This window comes from Palaemon carinicauda, chromosome 28 (assembly GCF_036898095.1).
Source record: "Palaemon carinicauda isolate YSFRI2023 chromosome 28, ASM3689809v2, whole genome shotgun sequence".
In the NCBI taxonomy this organism is placed as follows: Eukaryota; Metazoa; Arthropoda; class Malacostraca; order Decapoda; family Palaemonidae; genus Palaemon; species Palaemon carinicauda.
In genome coordinates this window covers 6,412,713-6,434,634 of record NC_090752.1, presented here as the reverse complement: position 1 = coordinate 6,434,634, position 21,922 = coordinate 6,412,713, and the positions used below count along the sequence as shown (strand labels likewise).

At 42.7% G+C, this 21,922-nt stretch overlaps 1 protein-coding gene across 3 annotated transcripts in view; it reads left to right on the top strand.

Annotated features, from left to right (window-relative positions):
* Positions 1 to 21,922, top strand: part of LOC137621443 (chitinase domain-containing protein 1) — a 57,178-nt gene that overhangs the window by 21,932 nt on the left and 13,324 nt on the right. For all 3 annotated transcript variants that reach the window (XR_011040234.1, XM_068351747.1, XM_068351748.1), the window contains 5 exons: positions 3,921 to 4,098; positions 9,091 to 9,200; positions 9,818 to 9,975; positions 17,169 to 17,272; positions 18,089 to 18,168. Coding sequence is in view for 2 of the 3 variants with exons in the window: in XM_068351747.1 (XP_068207848.1) it covers positions 3,921 to 4,098; positions 9,091 to 9,200; positions 9,818 to 9,975; positions 17,169 to 17,272; positions 18,089 to 18,168 (630 nt within the window). In the remaining variant the exon portion in view is untranslated. The remainder of the gene's footprint in view (positions 1 to 3,920; positions 4,099 to 9,090; positions 9,201 to 9,817; positions 9,976 to 17,168; positions 17,273 to 18,088; positions 18,169 to 21,922) is intronic.

Genomic DNA, 21,922 nt, shown 5'->3' with positions numbered 1-21,922 from the left:
TTCGTGGAAGTTGTTCTAGATCGCAAGGGACCTCCTCATCTGGTCAAAAGATCGAAAGCTCACGCTGGTAGCGAGGTTCATTCAGGGCGGTATGAATGTCATGGCAGATCGCCTCAGCCGGAAGGGTCAGGTCATCCCCACAGAGTGGACCCTTCACAAGAATGTTTGCAGCAGACTTTGGGCCCTGTGGGGTCAGCCAACCATAGATCTGTTCGCTACCTCGATAACCTAGAGACTCCTGTTGTATTGTTCTCCGATTCCAGACCCAGCAGCAGTTCACGTGGATGCTTTTCTGCTGGACTGGTCCCATCTCGACCTGTATGCATTCCCGCCGTTCAAGATTGTCAACAGGGTACTTCAGAAATTCTCCTCTCGCAAAGGGACACGGCTGACGTTGGTTGGCTCCGCTCTGGCCCGCGAGAGAATGGTTCATAGAGGTACTGCAATGGCTGGTCGACATTCCCAGGACTCTTCCTCTAGGAGTGAACCTTCTACGTCAACCTCACGTAAAGAAGGTACACCCAAACCTCCACGCTCTTCGTCTGACTGCCTTCAGACTTTCGAAAGACTCTCAAGAGCTAGGGGCTTTTCGAAGGAGGCAGCCAGAGCGATTGCCAGAGCAAGGAGAACATCCACTCTCAGAGTCTATCAGTCTCAAGGGGAAGTCTTCCGAAGCTGGTACAAGACCGATGCAGTTTCCTCAACCAGTACCACTGTAACCCAGATTGCTGACTTCCTGTTACATCTAAGGAAAGTAAGATCCCTTTCAGCTCCTACGATCAAGGGTTACAGAAGTATGTTGGCAGCGGTTTTCCGCCACAGAGGCTTGGATCTTTCCACCAACAAAGATCTACAGGACCTCCCTAGGTCTTTTGAGACCTCAAAGGAACGTCGGTTGTCCACTCCAGGCTGGAATCTAGACGTGGTCCTAAGGTTCCTTATGTCATCAAGATTTGAACCTCTCCAATCAGCCTCTTTTTAGGACCTCACATTAAAAACTCTTTCCCTCGTGTGCTTGACAACAGCTAAAAGAGTAAGTGAGATCCACGCCTTCAGCAGGATCATAGTTTTCACATCTGAAACGGCTACATGTTCCTTGCAGCTCGGTTTTTGCTAAACGAGCTTCCTTCACGTCCTTGGCCTAAGTCGTTCGAGATCCCAAGCCTGTCCAACTTGGTGGGGAATGAACTGGAGAGAGTACTTTGCCCAGTTAGAGCTCTTAGGTACTTTCTAAAAAGGTCTTAACCTTTACGAGGACAATCAGAAGCCTTATGGTGTGCTATCAAGAAGCCTTCTTTTCCAAGGTCTAAGAACTCAGTTTCTTACTATTCAGGCTTCTGATTAGGGAAGCACATTCTCATCTGAAGGAAGAAGACCTTGCTTTGCTGAAGGTAAGGACACATGAAGTGAGAGCTGTGGCTACTTCAGTGGCCTTCAAACAGAACCGTTCTCTGCAGAGTGTTATGGATGCAACCTATTGGAGAAGCAAGTCAGTGTTCGCATCATTCTATCTCAAAGATGTCCAGTCTCTTTACGAGTACTGCTACACCCTGGGACCATTCGTAGCAACGAATGCAGTAGTAGGCGGGGGCTCAGCCACTACATTCCCATAATCCCATAACCTTTTAACCTTTCTCTTGAATACTTTTTATGGGTTGTACGGTCGGCTAAGAAGCCTTCCACATCCTTGTTGATTTGGCGGGTGGTCAATTCTTTCTTGAGAAGCGCCGAGGTTAAAGGTTGTGATGAGGTCCTTTAGTATGGGTTGCAGCCCTTGATACTTCAGCACCTTAGAGTTGTTCAGCCTCCTAAGAGGAACGCTGCGCTCAGTTAGGAAGACGAACTTATTTAAGGCAGAGTAATGGCTCAAGTCGACTTCCTTACCAGGTACTTATAATTTCATTGTTATTTTGAATAACTGATAATATGAAATACGGGATACTTAGCTTCTTGATATACATGTACACTGGTTTTCACCCACCTCCCTGGGTGTGAATCAGCTACATGATTATCGGGTAAGATTAATATTGAAAAATGTTATTTTCATTAGTAAAATAAATTTTTGAATATACTTACCCGATAATCATGATTTAATTGACCCACCCTTCCTCCCCATAGAACCAGTGGACCGAGGAAAAATTGAGGTGGTGTCAACAAGAAGTACTGCAGTACCTGGCCACAGGTAGCGCTTGTGAGTACACCCCCCTCTTGTATAGCGATCGCTGGCGTATCCCTTCCGTAGAATTCTGTCGGGCAACGGAGTTGACAGCTACATGATTATCGGGTAAGTATATTCAAAAATTTATTTTACTAATGAAAATAACATTTTTAAAGCAGTTTCATTGCAGAGTACAGTAATTCTTAATGATATTTTAAAGATTTGTAAAGCATTTATCGTAGGTTGTATACTACACTAAGTCTCTCTCTCTCTCTCTCTCTCTCTCTCTCTCTCTCTCTCTCTCTCTCTCTCTCTCTCTCTCTCAGAGGAAAACAATTAAGTTACAAACCTTAGTCTTTCACTACAATTCCAAGGCATGATTATAATCCATAACTTGTCAAAATTAAATTCATTAATGGGATGTTCCCTTGAGAGCAATTACTTGATGGCTACTTGTAAACTTTCAGGACTTTGGGATATACAGTCAGAGGTTTCCATTTTGAATTGATTATCTATGGGTCTTCACTTAGATAAGTTTACTATCAGTTCTTAAAGAAATAAATCACAATTGCTTATCTTTAGTACCAGGAAAAAGAGCATAACAAAGGAAGAGAAAAATTATGATACAAATACCATAGGGCAAAGGTTGGCTCAGTGATAGAAACTATGGAAAAGGTACTAGTTAAGATTGATATGAATATACTGTGAGGTTCATTTGAAGGTCTGGAAATGGCCAGTAGGGATGTCTGTATAGTGATAAGGCATCTTATTGAGCTTACCTCCGTTGCTGTGTGAATTAGGCACTGGACTACTTCTGTATAATAGTGGAAAAAGAAACCATTTGATTTCTTGAAGGGACAAAAACACACTTTTATTATTCTTTCATGTTTCTGATTACAGTACATACTTATTAATGTTATAAAGTAATTTAGACCGTTTTGCTGCTAGCTCTGCTATATTGGAAGTAATAGTTATCATGTGAATGAATTGTATAGGGATGCTGTATGTGCAAGAGAAATTTGGGGATATTTGAATGTTTCTTCACCACAAAACCATGAACGTTAAATGTTAGAGTAAATGACTTGATGTATATTTTTAAGAAAGAAAACCTTTGTTAATGTGTTTATGGGCTACATAATTATGTATTATTGCAGTATGCTCATTATTCACTTAATTTTCTGGCTCTAGTAAACTTTTAGGTATTTTGCCTTATCAAGTTATACTTCTATTGACTACAGTACAAAGTAAGATATTTCTTTTGGGAAGCTTTGAGGCATACATTGTAATACGCTATTGATTCCCTTTTTAGTTGGTTTAATATATATTTATTCTTTACTTGATTTTTGAAATATTAATTTGTTTCTTGTTGATTAGGTATGTATTAACCCTTTTACCCCCAATCGACGTACTGGTACGTTTCACAAAACTCATCCCTTTGCCCCCATGGACGTACTGGTACGTCCTTGCAAAAAACTGCTATTTACATTTTTTTTGTATATTTTTGATAACTTTATGAGAAACTTCAGACATTTTCCAAAAGAATGAGACCAACCTGACCTCTCTATGACAAAATTTAGGGCTGTTAGAGCAATTTAAAAAAAAAATATAGCAAAATGTGCTTGAAAAAGAAAACCCCTGAGGGTTAAGGGTTGGAAAGTTCCAAATAGCTTTGGGGTAAAAGGGTTAACAATTATGCAAGTTGAAATTTCTTATGAGTACTTACAAGTAAAACTTAAATCTCCCTTCTGTATTTCTTTATCAGTGGAATAATCATGGCTATGATGTTGCCAAGATCCTTGGTGGCAAATTCACACACGTATCACCGGTCTGGCTGCAACTGAAACGCCAGGCATCACAAAATTTCATTACTGGGGAGCATGACATTGACCAGGGCTGGGTCAAGGACGTTAGAAAAGCTGGTAAAAGTGCATCTGTTAAAAGTAAGTTTACATAAAATGACAAGGTTATGTGGAACAGGTAAAAATTGTAAGAGTGTTTCTATTTCATCTTACTCGTATACAAACGTTTCGTCCTTTAGAATAGGGATATGTCTTCGGCAGCACTGGAACTGTTAATGAATCATAAGCAAGGTAGTGGTCTAATGATAGGTGGCACAAGGTAGAAGCTCTGCCCTCCCACCTGTCACAGAATTAACACTTTTGTCTTTGGCCACCCTCCTTACTGTTGGATCTTTTCTTACGTTCATTTATGATAAGCTATTTTTGTTTTTGTGATGCTCTTGCTTGTAAATTCAAGTACAATTTTGTTGCTATTTGGTACAAATCTTAGAAACCCCATGTGTTGTGTACTTATGTAAAAGAATGTTGTTCTCGCCTTTATGATCAGGAAGACTATGAACTCATAGCTTAACTCATCTTGCTTCAGGGCAGTTTCTTTGCTTTTGGAGGAAGTTACCCGATTCAGACTGAGCGTTGCCTTTCCTTTTGTGCTGAATGATGAATATTATAATTCTATTGGGTATACTTGGAGCCTACAGTGTTCCTTGGATGGTGATACCAGTGTAATGCAGTGTCAGTGAGTGTTCCCAGTGCTCTCTTTGTGACAAAACCCCTAGTGTAGTGGTTTGTACAGTATTGCAACAGAGAAAGTTCATGTATTTTCCACCTCAGAGGAAATTCAATCACCATCTGTTCATCTATAACCCAGATTCTGTCTTCTCTGTGAAGGAAGTTTGGTTGTCAAGGAGAGTTCACCTTTTCTCTTCCTCTTCTATAAATCTCTTCTCCTTCCTCCATTATCTTTGTCAGACAGTTATTTTTTGAGAAGATGACAAAGAAGATAGCTGCATGTCAAGGCCTTTTGTTTTAAGTTCCTTTGGATTTATAGTGTTCTATCTTCTCCTTTAGGAGGGAGTGACAGCACTCACCCGCTAACTGGTACCTTTGGGGTCAGCCAAGAGAAAGTGAGCTGGTGTTAGGGTTACCGCTGTTGCACCGGGATCAGGTGAACTATTCTACTTGTACTGAATATCAGCACTTTAGGCCTGGGGACAGTGGGAGCATTCATCCCTAACTTTCTCACTCTTATTATGATATGAAGGCTTGTTCCGTACTATTGTGCTTGGTCTATGCCATATCGAGTCTGCATGCTGATTGGTACTTTCAGGGTCAGTTAGTATTGTGGGTGTTGTTCACTTTACCACCTTTAGCTGATACAGGGGTTGGTTAGCAATTTTGATCCTGTGTGACAGTCATTGCTGTTTCATCAGTTGCAGATGAATGCTCTTACCCAGATTTATCTCAAGCAATGTATAGCATACCTATAAGGTTTTCATTCATGCTACTTCCTCGTGCCAATACTGATCTACCCTGACTTGTACCTTTGAAGCTGGTTAGTGATTGTGTCCGTGATGTCACAGCAGCCTTGTTTCATTAGTTGCGGTTTCAAGGTACTATTTCTTACCAATCACCATAACTGTATGGTAGGCTGATTTGGCTATCTTTCACTCCTATCCTCGTGCTGTTATGGAGTGTAACTAATGGAGCTAACACGCTGAGCGGTACCTGTAGGGTCAATTAACGATCCTGATCTTGAGATAGCAGCTACTGCTATTCATCTTCGAGCTACTAAGGAGTTTTGTCACAGATCGGTACCTTCGGGATTGGTCAGCAGAGTGCAACAGTGACCAGTGTATGTACCTGTATCCTGTGATCTGTCCTTCTGGTCATAACACCAGTTCCTAGGAGATTGAGGGTAAGGATACACTGATGCGAAGCTATCGTCTTCTTCCTCTACTTCTCTCCTTTCTTATTGGACAATTCTTCACAGAAGAGGAAGGGGAAATCAAAGAAGTCCAGGAAGGCCAATTGCAAGAAGTCCTGTGGGACTTCGAGCGATCTCTTCTCCCTTTTGAGAAAAGGAGATGATTCCCATTTACAGTATTCCCTGATCCCATGCAGATAAGGGCACCAGGCTGTGGGCTTAGTACAGCAACCCCCGCAGCTATGCTGGTTTGAGGAATCGACCCCTGATCATTTGGAGCCAAGTCTGATAACATGGGGTTGCAAATGATCAGTCATGTACAGGGTTGTTTGTAGTACAGGCCATGTTCAAGGAACTTTGAGAACACCTTCCCTCACCTTTCTGTTACTTGGAAGATGTAGTATCACTTCGGTACCTCCAAAAACTGATATACCACTGCTTGATATCGGTCTTACTAGCCGTCGTGCTGAGGATGGAGCCGATCCGACTACACCTTCGTCATCAACAGTAGGGTTCTCTATACTGTACTGATCTTGCTCTCTTTTGCCAGAGACTGTTTTCCAAACATGGAACCAGACTGTTCACAGCGCTGTATATTGTTTTCCACATTATTATACATTTCCGGATCCATTCATATGTAAGTGTTCATATTCAAGGGAAAGGAAATAAACCCAGAATCACATTTTGAGCACATAGTCTCTATCCTTGAGGTACATTCAACCGACTGATAGTTGGTGTTGAACCAGCTCCACCCGTTCTTTCCCCTCCCGGGCTCCATCCAGGTGTGTTATAAGGAGAAGTAGGAGAAAGTGAAGCAGAGGTATACAGTATCTTCTATCGGTAGGGGGATACATTGCCTTGAAAGTTTCCGCCGTCTTCTTTCCAATCCCTTCCTTACCTACTTACCAGGTTCAATCTGAACATGCTATAGTGGTAGAGCACTCCCTGCATTTTGTTCTGGATTTCTTGTACTACCTTCTCCAGTCTTCTCCCTTCGATTCGGCTCTTCATGAATCAGTGTAGGGATGGAGGAAGCACGGGTCCATACCCCTCTTGGTAGACCGGTGCAGTTGGAACATTCGCTCCATACTTAGTCTTCATAGAAGAAAACTTCATGCTTTCGGTGACTCGAAGAACTTGTAGTACATGTAGGTCCTTGATAATTCCAAAATAATCTCTTTCATTTTTAGGTGTTTAAGCAAGTGACAACTTGAGTTAGCATTAAGTTTAGTCTGCTTGGAATGACCTCTTCGGAGTTTTCCAGAACATGATCAAAACTACGGTAGTAAACGAGAAGTATTGGGAAAGTGAGAAGAGTGAGAGTGCTCCCTCTTCTTCTTCCCTTACCAACTCCTCCTTCTCCTCCTATTCTCATCTTCAGACACTTCACAGAGGGAAGGAGAATCTGTATAGTTGCTAGAAAGTTCCTTGGAACTTCTAAGGTCTCCTATCAAAGGATGATAGTTTGTGTTTATGCTGGAACAAGTCAGAAATTTAAGAAATATGTAGTTTTCTTAACTATACAGACCTCAGTCCTTTAAATTACACTTCCTGCCTCAATAACCCTTCAAATCCTAGGTGTAAAGGTTGAAATTAAGTGTCTAGCTGACTGAAAAATATGCGCGGCTTCCCCACCACTTGCTGTTGGGTAGAATTAACTCATTAAACATTTATTAAACTTTAATGGCTGTTCCACCTTCACTCAAGTCATACTTATTTTAAAGGACTTGGTTTGTGTAGTTAAGAATACAAGTTACTTTTAAAATTTGTGATACTTTTATGGTTATTCATTCAGATAGGGTTCATTTGAATTAAATACTGTTATTGGTTGGTTCGGAAGTTGGATATAACTCTCAGGTATTCAAGCTTGCTCAGATAACTCTTGTTAGGAAAACCTCAATTACATTTCTGAACTCTATGCTTCATCTAAAGGATTTGTTCTTTAGTGAAAGGGGGAAGCGAGAGCAAAATGGCATTAAAGTGAAACTTTGAAATGGGAAGAGATAAGATAGAACAAAATGGAAAAGCAAAAAGTAATACATATTGAAATGAAGATGTAGCAAGTAAATTTTAATAGTCTCTACTTAGCATCTTAAGGCACACTGATCATGATACCTCCATTTGGTGCCATAGCACAATATTTAAAGTGAAGACAAAGGCCAGCACTAAGTAGTTAATTAATTATAATAAAAAAGCCACAAATGAGAGTCAGAAACCAATGGTATGCATACATTTGCTCTTGTTTCTAAATTGTTTGTAATAGATTTACTTTACTCTACTTTATTGTGGCCGGATTGGTAACGTCTCTGTCTGGTGTTTGCCAGACGGGGGTTCGAGTCCCGCTCAGACTCGTTAGTGCCATTAGTGTCTACAACCTTACCATCCTTGTGAGCTAAGGTTGGGGGGTTTGGGGGAGCCTATAGGTCTATCTGCTGAGTCATCAGCAGCCACTGCCTGGTCCTCCCTGGTCCTAGCTTGGATGGAGAGGAGGCTTGGGCGCTGATCATATAACATATGGTCAGTCTCTAGGGCATTGTTCTGATAGCTATGGCAGTGTCACTGTCCCTTGCCTCTGCCATTCATGAATGACCTTTAAACCCTGCTTGGCTATCCAATTTCAACCCTTTTCTTCACCACCTTTTACCCCCTAGTGATCAATATTAAGTTCATAAGGTTATATGAGCTGAAATTTCACAAAGTATGCTAATCTAACCTAACCTAATCTGTAATGAAAGTATATACAGTTGTAATTTTAAGATTGATTCCTGTAGTTTACAGTACAGTAATTTGATTTTAGTAATGATTATTTGTTTTGGACATTAGCTCTCAGTTCTTGTATAGGACATGAAGAATCTAGTTACAAAAATTATGCGGAAAGTTTTTGCAAATTTTAACTAAAATAAACTTCTAGTTTTTCATATTATTCATTATCATCTACTATGCCTATTAACGCAGAGGGCCTCTTCATATTATTACAAGCATGTTTTAATTACCAAGAATTCTTTGTTAATGTCTTTCTTATTTTTATTTCTAGATGAGCCATTCTGTAATATGGTATCTTAGAAATTTTTATGTCCTATATTACATGCTGTTCAGTAGTGATACTTATTCATAGTTTCCATGTATGACATTTATTTATAATTGTACTGTATATTTTTTTTAATTTCTCATTCATATCTATGTATCATGCAAGTAGATGTTTTTCATAGTTGTTCCCAGGGTTATTGTTGAAGGATGGCATCCAAGTGACTACCAAGATTTAGTGGATAACAGCTTTGAGCGTACCGATATGGCCAATATCATCATTGATGTTATAAAGGTTAGATAATATGCTTTTATTTCTGCAGAATTATTCCTCGAATTTATCATTTATGCAATTTTTGTAGGTATGCCAATAATATATACAGTACGGTAAAAATTGTCATTACTTTCATTATACATTTATATATTAATGTAAATCATTTCATGTGTGTCGGTGGTTATCGCACCTCAACTTAGGCTAGCCTACTGATAAACCAGACATAGAATTCAAGGTGTTATTTTTATAACGGTAGTATAAGACGACCCCCCATTTTTAATGGTTAAATTTTGGAATATAGGGTCGTCTTATACGCGGAAATATACGGTATTATTATTACTAGCTAAGCTATAACCCTATAAACCCAAGGGCTCCAACAGGAAAAAATAACCCTTTAAAGAAAGGAAATAATTAAATAAATAAACTACAAGAGAAGTAATGAACAATTTAAGTATCATATTTCATTTCAAGAACAGTAACAGCATTGAAATAGATCTTTCATTAATAAACTATAAAGAGACTTACGAGACATATGTTAACCTGTTCAACATAAATACATTAGCTGCAAGTTTGAACTTTTGATTTGTTTTTATAAGGTACAGTATTCAGAAGATTCAAGCTGTATTTATTGTTTACAGAAACATCAGTTTGATGGCATTGTGCTAGAAATTTGGAGCCAGGTGTCATCTAGGAATCTCTTAGACCGTATGGCACATGTGATAAGCGAAGTTGCGAATAAGATACGTGATGCGGGATATGTCTTTATTCTTGTTATTCCTCCTGCTGTTTATCAAAGGTAGGCAGAATATTTTTTTCTGGTTAATTTGATGATGTTATAACTGAATCTAACTCATTTTTTTTTTATTGTTGTGAACTTTTTCCACGTGTCTTTTGTTGATATCTAATGAAATAAAGTACAGTACTGTACTTACATTATATTGTAAGCTAAGAAATTTACTGGCTTTATATATTTGCTGATATTTTTAGAAAAAAACTGTTTTGATGATATAAATAGCTATAATTGTAAACTGAATAGTATCAAAATTACTCACTCAGAGTAAGAAAAAGTAAGGAAAACTCTAGTGAAATTGCAATGTTATAGAAATAATTTTTACTCATTATCATTGTAATGGTAATAGCAATAAACATATGAATATTGGAAGACAGCGTCAACTTACGTTGAATCATCAAAAAAATTAAAAAAGAATGGATTTTGCAGATCCATAGGTTTTTAGGAGCACTGCAGTAACTTGACTCTGACTTCAGAACTTATTTTAAGATTGAGCTATGATAATTACAATGAATCGTTCTTTTTCAATATTAATCTTACCCGATGATCATGTAGCTGTCAACTCCGTTGCCCGACAGAAATCTAAGGTCGGGATACGCCAGCGATCGCTATACAGGTGGGGGTGTACACAACAGCGCCATCTGTGAGTAGGTACTCAAGTACTTCTTGTCAACAAGAACTCAATTTTTCCTCTGTCGTGCCACCGGCAAGACCTACTTGGATACGCTGTTGATTCTGGAGTTGTTGTTCACGATTTGGTGATGTATTCACTCTAGAGTTTAGCCTTCGCTATTCAGGAAGCTTTATCATTAGCTTAGCAAGCTTTTGGAATTAATTTGGATTAATTGTTAACGAACTTTGCTAGATTTTGGAATTCCCCCTTGACTACTTCTACAATTCAAGATGTCTGACCAGTCTCAAGTCCCTAAGTACAGGCAGTGTAGCGTTAGGGCTTGTTCTAGGCGTCTTCCGAAGGCCTCCATAGATCCTCACACTGTTTGTTCCAATTGTAGGGGTAAATCCTGTCAATTGGAAGATCGATGTGAGGAATGCGCTGGGCTTTCGGAATTCGATTTTAACGAATTCCTTAAAAATGCACGTAGGTTAGAGAAGGAGAGAATCAGGAGGAGTTCTTCTCGCTCTGTGGATATTTCCTCTCCCCATGCCCCTCAACCTTTTCCTTCCCCTGTAGTGGTGACTCCCGACCCTGCTACTAGTGCTCAGCCATCCATGGCGGATATGATGCGTGCCATTCAGGCTCTCGGTGACAGAGTGGAGTAATTGGCTAATGACCGTAATCAGCTTTTGGCAGATGTCAAAGAGCTGAAAGCGAAAAGTGCAGTGGGAAGTGTTATCAGTGCTAGTGATGTGAAAAGTGTCAGTGTCAGTGTTGCGCATGAGGGTACATCTGTGCGTGCCAGTCGTCCTCCCAGTCCGGGACCTCTTGCAAGCTCCCAAGCCCAGGGGAGAAGCAATGTTGAAGGACCAAAGGGTTCGGCAGGCCTTGATCAGCGTACGGATGTATCCTCAGTGGTTGCGGACGTATCTGTCAGAGATCGTCCCATCCACAAACAGACGAATGAGCCCTACCATTCCTCGTCTGTGGAAGAAGTTTCCAGGAGGAAACGATGGACCAAGGTTTCACGACCGCTCAAGCGTTAGGTCCCTTCCGAGCGAGTCCAACGGCCCAGGTGTAGCCACTGGGTCAGTTCGGACTCGCCGCAGTCTTCCGATGACTGCACACCTCCCAAGAGAGGTAGAGTGGTTCCACAACAGGCTACTGCTCCGTCTGTTGCTGCTCCAACCACGGTAGACCCTAAGTGGTCCATGCTGCAGACTATGCAGTCTCAGCTTGCTGCGTTCATGCAAGAGTATCATGCTGAGAAGGTTGACACTGCACCTGTTAACCTACAACCCGCCGAGGTTGTGCGCTCAGCAGATACTGCGGCTGCCTGCTCCCACACTCCGGCTGTGAGAGCTCCACCACCGATGCGCAGTCCACCCTGCCAGACGCATGTTCTTGCTGCACCATCCGTTGACATGCGTGAGCTACCGCATCAGCAGTGGGAAGGTGCTGTAGAGCTGCCGGGTTCTGACACTATGCGGCATGCTCCGCAACCCATGCGGCATGCTCCGCATCCAATACAGCATGCTCCGCAACCCACGGCAACCCCTCCCACACACCAGCACTCTGCTTTTGTTGTTGCCAGCTCGCAGACTGACCAGCAGCGGCATGATGTTGGATCCGCAGCAGCTACGCATGCACCCGTACTGCCGGATTCAGCCGTTCAGCTTTCTGCTCTGCCTTTGCCACTTCCTACTCAGCTTTCGGATGATGGAGTATCAGATGACGAAGCTGCACATTTGGATGAACCACACTCCGACTTTGAAGGGCCCAAGTCTACGCCTCCCTCCTTAGACTTTCGTAAAGTCCTTGCCTTGTTCAGGGACTTGTATCCAGAGCAGTTTGTGTCTGCAACCCCTCGCTCTCCTCCCTCCGAGTTTGCTCTGGGCATGCAGTCTGCTGCTCCTGCCTTCACCAAGCTTGTTCTCGCACGCTCATCCAAGAGAGCTTTGAGGGTTATGGGAGAGTGGTTGCATTCCAAGAAGCAACTGGGAAAGACTGCTTTCATCTTTCCGCCTACCAAGCTTGCTTCCAAGTCGAGCGTCTGGTATGCCACGGGAGAGGAACCCGGCTTGGGAGTTCCTGCCTCTGCCCAGGGCGACTTCTCAAGTCTGGTTGACTCTCCCCGCAGGTTGGCTATGAGACGATCGAAGATCTGCTGGTCCTTTTCTGACATGGATCATCTGTTGAAGGGAGTCTTTCGTGCCTTCGAGATCTTCAACTTCCTCGATTGGTGTTTGGGAGCCTTAAGCAGAAAGACTTCCCCTTCGGATAAGGACTCTGCCATCCTGATCATGTCTAGCATAGACAAAGCCATTCGGGATGGGTCTGGTGAGCTTGCGGCTTCGTACGTGTTGGGAGTGCTTAAGAAGAGAGAACATCTTTGCTCCTTCTTATCGGCTGGTATCACCCCTTGCCAGAAGTCAGAGTTGTTGTTTGCTCCTCTCTCCAAGTGTCTGTTTCCGGAGGAGCTGATCAAGGGGATGGCTGCCTCGCTTATCCAGAAGGATACCCATGATCTGATGGCATCTTCCGCACGTAAGGCTAAAACCTTACCTTCCGTGCCTAGACCCTTCCGCCCTGCAGCAGTAGACACACCTGCAACTAGGTTCATCCCGCCCTTTCGTGGCAGAACCTCCAGCAGAGGAGGTACCCGTGCCGACAGTCACCGTGGCAAATCCAAGAAGGGTTCCAAGTCCGCAAAAGGCAAGTTCTGACTGCCTTCCTCTCCAGACAGCAGTAGGAGCCAGACTCAAGACCTTCTGGCAAGCTTGGGAGAGCAGAGGTGCAGACGCTCAGTCTGTGAAGTGGCTAAGGGAGGGATACAGAATTCCGTTCTGCCGCAGTCCCCCTCTAGCTACATCTCCCATCAACCTCTCTCCCAACTACAAGGAGAAGGACAAGAGGCTAGCGTTGCAACAAGAGGTGTCGCTCTTGCTACAAAAGGAAGCGGTAGTCATAGTCCGGGATCATCAATCCCCGGGCTTCTACAACCGTCTCTTCCTGGTAGCGAAGAAGACAGGAGGTTGGAGACCGGTGCTGGACGTCAGTGCTCTCAATGCTTTTGTCACCAAGCAGACGTTCACGATGGAGACGACGAAGTCGGTCCTAGCAGCGGTCAGGAAGGAGGACTGGATGGTCTCGTTAGACCTGAAAGACGCGTACTTTCACGTCCCCATCCATCCAGACTCCCAACCTTTCCTAAGGTTCGTCTTTGGAAAGGTTGTGTACCAGTTCCAAGCCCTGTGCTTTGGCCTAAGCACGGCACCTCTTGTGTTTACCAGACTGATGAGGAATATTGCCAAATTCCTTCACTTGGCAGACATCAGAGCCTCCCTCTATTTGGACGACTGGCTTTTAAGAGCTCCAACAAGTCGTCGCTGTCTGGAGAATCTCAGATGGACTATGGATCTGACCAAGGAATTGGGCCTCCTGGTCAATATAGAGAAGTCCCAGCTCGTCCCATCCCAGACCATTGTCTATCTAGGTATGGAGATTCAGAGTCGAGCTTTTCGGGCTTTTCCGTCGGCCCCAAGGATCAATCAAGCCCTAGAATGCATCCAGAGCATGCTGAGAAGGAACCGATGTTCGGTCAGGCAGTGGATGAGTCTAACAGGGACACTTTCATCGCTGGCCCAGTTCATCGAGTTAGGGAGACTCCACCTCCGCCCCCTTCAGTATCATCTAGCTGCTCACTGGAGAAAGGACATGACGCTAGAGGCGGTCTCAGTGCCTGTTTCCGAAGAGATGAGGTCTACGCTAACGTGGTGGAAGAACAGCATTCTTCTCAAGGAAGGTCTGCCATTAGCTGTTCAGACCCCCGACCACCGTCTCTTCTCAGTCGCATCGGACACGGGCTGGGGTGCGACACTGGACGGACAGGAATGCTCAGGCACGTGGAATCAGGAGCAAAGGACACTTCACATCAATTGCAAGGAGTTGTTGGCAGTTCATCTGGCCTTGATAAACTTCAAGTCCCTCCAGCTAAACAAGGTGGTGGAGGTGAACTCCGACAACACCACAGCCTTGGCTTACATCTCCAAGCAAGGAGGGACTCATTCGAGGAAGTTGTTCGAGATCGCAAGGGACCTCCTCATTTGGTCAAAAGATCGAAAGCTTTCGCTGGTAACGAGGTTCATTCAGGGCGATATGAATGTCATGGCAGATCGCCTCAGCCGGAAGGGTCAGGTCATCCCCACAGAGTGGACCCTTCACAAGAATGTTTGCAGCAGACTATGGGCCCTGTGGGGTCAGCCCACCATAGATCTATTCGCTACCTCGATGACCAAGAGGCTCCCGATGTATTGTTCTCCGATTCCAGACCCAGCAGCAGTTCACGTGGATGCCTTTCTGCTGGATTGGTCCCATCTCGACCTGTATGCGTTCCCGCCGTTCAAGATTGTCAACAGGGTACTTCAGAAGTTCGCCTCTCACTAAGGGACACGGTTGACGTTGGTTGCTCCCCTCTGGCCCGCGAGAGAATGGTTCACCGAGGTACTGCAATGGCTAGTGGACGTTCCCAGGACTCTTCCTCTAAGAGTGGACCTTCTGCGTCAACCTCACGTAAAGAAGGTACACCCAAACCTCCACGCTCTTCGTCTGACTGCCTTCAGACTATCGAAAGACTCTCAAGAGCTAGAGGCTTTTCGAAGGAGGCAGCCAGAGCGATTGCCAGAGCAAGGAGGACATCCACTCTCAGAGTCTATCAGTCTAAATGGGAAGTCTTCCGAAGCTGGTGCAAGGCGAATGCAGTTTCCTCAACCAGTACCACTGTAACCCAGATTGCTGACTTCCTGTTACATCTAAGGAACGTAAGATCCCTATCAGCTCCTACGATCAAGGGTTACAGGAGTATGTTGGCAGCGGTCTTCCGCCACAGAGGCTTGGATCTTTCCACCAACAAAGATCTACAGGACCTCCTTAGGTCTTTTGAGACCTCAAAGGAACGTCGGTTGTCCACACCAGGCTGGAACCTAGACGTGGTTTTAAGGTTCCTAATGTCATCAAGATTTGAACCGCTCCAATCAGCCTCTTTTAAGGACCTCACATTAAAAACTCTTTTCCTCGTTTGCTTAGCAACAGCTAAAAGAGTAAGTGAGATCCACGCCTTCAGCAGGAACATAGGTTTTACATCTGAAATGGCTACATGTTCCTTGCAGCTCGGTTTTTTGGCTAAAAACGAGCTTCCTTCCCGTCCTTGGCCTAAGTCGTTCGAGATCCCAAGCCTGTCCAACTTGGTGGGGAACGAACTAGAGAGAGTACTTTGCCCAGTAAGAGCTCTTAAGTACTATTTAAGATGGTCAAAGCCATTATGAGGACAATCAGAAGCTTTATGGTGTTCTATCAAGAAGCCTTCTCTACCGATGTCTAAGAACGCAGTTTCTTACTACATCAGGCTTCTGATTAGAGAGGCACATTCTCATCTGAAGGAAGAAGACCTTGCTTTGCTGAAGGTAAGGACACATGAAGTTAGAGCTGTGGCTACTTCAGTGGCCTTCAAACAGAACCGTTCTCTGCAGAGTGTTATGGATGCAACCTATTGGAGAAGCAAGTCAGTGTTCGCATCATTCTATCTCAAAGATGTCCAGTCTCTTTACGAGAACTGCTACACCCTGGGACCATTCGTAGCAGCGAGTGCAGTAGTAGGTGAGGGCTCAGCCACTACATTCCCATAATCCCATAACCTTTTTAATCTTTCTCTTGAATACTTTTTATTGTTGTTTTTTGGGTTGTACGGAAGGCTAAGAAGCCTTCCGCATCCTGATTGATTTGGCGGGTGGTCAAATTCTTTCTTGAGAAGCGCCTAGGTTAGAGGTTGTGATGAGGTCCTTTAGTATGGGTTGCAGCCCTTTATACTTCAGCACCTAGGAGTCGTTCAGCATCCTAAGAGGACCGCTAGGCTCAGTAAGGAAGACGTACTTAAAAAAGGCAGAGTAATAGTTCAAGTCGACTTCCTTACCAGGTACATCTACTTATTTATTTTATGTTTGTTATTTTGAATAACTGCTAAAATGAAATACGGGATACTTAGCTTCTTTTGTTAACATGTATGCTGGTCTCCACCCACCACCCTGGGCGTGAATCAGCTACATGATCATCGGGTAAGATTAATATTGAAAAATGTTATTTTCATTAGTAAAATAAATTTTTGAATATACTTACCCGATGATCATGAATTTAAGAACCCTCCCTTCCTCCCCATAGAGAACCAGTGGACCGAGGAGAAAATTGAGTTCTTGTTGACAAGAAGTACTTGAGTACCTACTCACAGATGGCGCTGTTGTGTACACCCCCACCTGTATAGCGATCGCTGGCGTATCCCGACCTTAGATTTCTGTCGGGCAACGGAGTTGACAGCTACATGATCATCGGGTAAGTATATTCAAAAATTTATTTTACTAATGAAAATAACATTTTAAAGTTATAGCCAAACTCTAAGTCAGTGATATTTTCTTTTAGATATACAGTAATTAATTTATATTTTGTTTCTGCTGTGAGTTATCTTCTAATGGTTGACATACAGAGTTGTTTTTCTGTTGTAGTGCAGAATGAACTTTTCCCATTTTTTTTTCAGAAACATACCAGGGTCTTTTAATGGAGAACATTTTAAAGCTCTAGTTGATTCTGTCGATGCCTTCTCTCTGATGACGTACGACTACTCAAACTTCCAAAGTCCAGGTAATTTTTACTATCACGGTGCTAAGTAAGGAATGATGAGAGAGAGTGGGTAGTGGTAGAGGTGGGGGGAGGGGGGGGGGCCAGTAGCCATAGTAGCATGCAGTAGTCGGATGTAGAACGGCACCTCGTAGTAACGGGGTATGTTGAGGAAGGAGAAGACTTAATTGGTAAGGGACCTCTGATAGTGGTTTTAACACGCCCTAGTTACTATACCGACACTCTATAAGGGTGAGCGAGCTGGGTATATTCCTGGCATTCCATGCAACTTTTTTTTCTCTGGTATATTTAGCAGTATTTATACCTTTCACGGAGTGACACAGGTCCCTCGCCCAGAAATAGATTCTTCCTTCGTAAAAATCGCTTTATTATTTCAACTTATTGTCATCTTTATTTGTAATACCTCAGTCGGGCCTCGGCCTTAACTGATGATAGATAACAGAGACACCCACGAAGAGCAAAAATGCTTGTATAATTGGTGCTCATGGTTCAATGTATTCAAGCTCCCCTAGCCAATTAACTACTGCCTACGTGCAGTTACCTAACACCACAAATAACATCCCATGTATATTGTTTTCAAATAGTACACTAATTGTATTTTAGGTTTTATTATACTTTATTACAGTAATTATATTGTAAAGTACTCTACAAACTTTGATTTTTGTTTCATTCATGGTGAAAAATATTAGGTATTTAGCAATTTTCTTCTTTCATAGGACCAAACAGCAGTAATTATATAGTAAAGTACTCTACAAACTTGGATTTTAGTTTCATTCACGGTAAAAAATATTGGATATTTAGCAATTTCCTTTTTTATAGGACCAAACAGCCCGTTTTCTTGGATGCAAGAGTGCGTCGAAAAGCTGGCACCCAGTGAATCGTCTTCAGATCGATCTAAGGTAAGGGATTTTGTCTGTCTTGAAATAAAAGTAAAAGTACAGTTTCTGATTGTCTTCAACTTGAAAAAAATTTACTAACGGACCACACCCTAACAATATTAATTGAAAAGGGAAATAGACTCATCACAATTCTCTCACAAAGCCCTACCTTCTTGGGCTAAGATTGTGCTGTGCAGGTTGGGAAAAATAAAGATATAAAGAATGTGTTCCATTCTATTTTCACAATAGAGTAATGTTTATCACATTGCAGAATCTGTTGAAGTCCCAAAGTCCAGGTTATATTTTTTTTCTACAGAAGACCTTTGGTCCATAACATTGAGAGTTGATGTATTGAAGTTATGGTATGTTATTAGACAGGCAAATGGCATTTTATATGTCAGAAAATAATTCCATTATTATTTTCAGAAATGCTTATTTCTAATCTTGATAAAATTGATAGTAAAGGTTTTAAGTGATGATATAACATCTTGTAATAAAGATTTTGTATACAGTATTGTATACTTTGCTTTTTCGCTGCCTCATAATGCTAAGTTTGCCGTAGGATTTAGAAACATATGTTTTGAGGAGCCTTTTAGGCAAGAGATCTTAGTTTAGACAGAAACCTTCTTCAGCTGTGCATTAATAATTGGGACATGATGTTTTTACTTAACCTCCCCTATTAATCTACAATGTTGCCAGTCCACAGGATAGGACTAATTCTCTTACAGGTACTTGATACTGGTCAAGTAATGATTTTACCTTGTAATCACCATTTGGAGAAATAGATTGTTATCATTAGCTTTTTTATATACATGTGCCCATTCAGCCATAAAGGGCTTGGGGACAAGCCCATTAGTTATTAAGTTGAGTCGGAACTTATCAAGTGTTTGCTGTTAACTTTGATTGGTATGATATTTCAAACAATTATTCCAAGGTATATACAATCTCTTCTCACTGAATAATTGTCTTGTTTTGGTGTGTTAGCACAAAACAATCTTCTACCTAGGTATTTTCCCTGTTTTTAATTTGCCTTTTACTGTAATGAACACTGATGAGAGAGGTAATAGTAACACGAATTGAGGTTAGCTTAGACTTATAAATATGATCTAATCCAACAGATAAGATTTCCATCCCTTCCGTTGGGAATATTTCAACAAATGAAATTCTGGTGAAGCTAGAGGGGTCTCCTATCTTGAGGTTTTGGCTCTTTCCCCCCCAAATAAGATACATATTATTATTATTATTATTATTACTTGCTAAGCTACAACCTTCGTTGGAAAAGCAGGATGCTATAAGCCAAGGGGCTCCAACAGGGGAAATAGCAGAGTGAGGAAAGGAAAGAAAGAAAAATAAATATTTTAAAAACAGTAACATTAAAATAAATGTTTTGTTTATAAAGTATGAAAACTTTAACAAAACAAGAGGAAGAGAAATAAGATAGAATAGTGTGCCTGTGAGTGTACCCTCAAGCAAGAGAACTCTTTGTATGTTATCGGAAATTGCAGTAGGGTGACTGTCCGAGTGGGCTACTGCCATCCACATGAGAAATTGCATTTGAATAGATCAAATCCTTAAACATATGCCAAAGACCAACATCTTGAGAGGTATGAGATGATCTATATGAATTTATCACAGTATGGTAGGTATGTCCGACATCTTGAAAAACTTCTTCATCAGTGAAGACTTGTGGATCCTGTCCTCCGTTGGGTGCATTAGCACTTCTACTATGTCTGTATCCATCCACATTCACATCAACCCATATAGTCAGTAACAAGACCATCTTCCTCCAGTTAAATTTAGTCTCTTAAGTTTTCAAAGACATTAATATAGGCTGCTTATAGGTTCAGTATTTGGTCTGGAAGGAAACAGAAAAGGTTGTATCTGGGACATAATCTATTTTTCAATGTCTTTCAACTTTGCCATGATTCCATTTCAATTTTATACTTTAATTTTATATGATCTTATTTTATGTCAGTGATGTATGATCTTAGGATTGTTTTTTTTTTTCCATATTGTATGATCTTAGTTATATATACAGTATATATTTTTCAATATTAAACTTACCCGATAATCATGTAGCTGTCAACTCCGTTGCCCGACAGAATTCTATGGAGGGATACGCCAGCTATCACAATACTAGAAGGGGGTGTACTTACCAGCGCCACCTGTGGCCAGGTACTCAATCATTTGTCGTTGACACCTCCTCAATTATTCCTCTGTCGTGCTTCCGGCTAGACGTTCTGGGATACGCTCATGGTCTTCGAGTTTATTCATGGATATTTGGTGAAGTATTCTCTTAGATTAACGGCTGTCGCATACTGGAATCCTTTTTATATTAGCTAGTTAGCTTTTATATAAATACTGATTAACGGTTAATGAATTTTTGCTTGTTTTTGGATCACCCTTTGACTTACTCTTTGAAACAAGATGTCTGACGTTTCGCAAGCTCCCTCCCATAGACGATGTAGGTCTTGCAATAGGCGTATTCCGAAGGTCTCGGTAGATCCTCACACCGCTTGTTCTGACTGTAGGGACAGGCCCTGTCTATTAGAAAATCGGTGTGAGGAGTGCGCCGGACTTTCGGAATTGGATTTTGTACGTCTTTTAAAATATTCATCCAAGTTAGAGAGAACTAGAGTTAGGAGAAGTTCTTCTCACTCTTCTATGTTTTCCTCACCTCATGATCCCCTACCTTTTTCTACCCCTGTAGTGGCTACCCCCGAACCTACTGTGTGCCCTCCGCCTGATATGTCAACTGTTTTGCGTGCTATTCAGGCTTTAGGAGATAAAGTAGAATCAGTGGTAAGTGACCATAAGTCTCTGATGGCCGAGGTTAAAGAACTGAAGGTCAAGAGTGCAGTGGGTGGAAATAGTGCCAGTGCTGTGACGAGTGCTAGTGTCTGTGCAGTGCCAAGTGCTAGTGGTGCCAGTGTGGTGCGTGAGGATTTTTCTGTGCGAGCCAGTCGTCCTCCCAGTCCGGGACCTCTTGCAAGCTCCCATGCCCAGGGGAGAAGCAATGTCGAAGGGCTTAAGGGTTCGACAGGCCTTGTTAGGCGCACAGAATTATCCTCGGTGGTTGCGGGCGTGTCTTCCTTAGACCGTCACTCCCACCTGCAGACGATTGAGCCCGTCTTCTCGTCCGCTGATCTTCATGCAGGGAAGAAACGTTGGTCTCAGGTCTCGAGACCGCTTAAACGTAGAGTTCAGTCAGCGAGTGCTCAGCCAGGTTGTAGTCATTGGCTCAGCTCCGACTCGCCTCTGTCATCGGTCGACTGTACTCCGCCCAAGAGGAGTAAGGTTCAGTCTGTTATCGTTTCTGCCGACCCCAAGTGGACCCTGCTTCAGTCCATGCAAGCTCAGCTTTCGGACTTGATGCGTGAGTGTCGGGCTGAGAGTGTTGCACCTCCTCCTCCGCCTACACTCCCTCCACCTGTTCTCGCTCCGCCTGTGCTCGCCCAGCCTGCACCTGCTCCGCCTGTGCTCGCCCAGCCTGCACCTGCTCCGCCTGGTCGCAGCACCATCTGCCAGGCGTACGATGTTGAACCACTTTCGGAGTTTGCTGTTCACAGTGTTGTTCAGCCTCAGCCTTCTTTAAGGCAACCCTTGCTTTGGGATCAGGAGAGTTACACTCTTCCTCCTCCTCCCCTTGCTGCTCCACCAGTGGTGCAACTCTCGGTTGGGGTACAACAACCTCTCCCCTCCGTGAGTCTGTCTGCTCAACCAGCGCTGCACCGAGTTCAACCCTCATCTAGGCAAGCTCATCTACACCATGGAC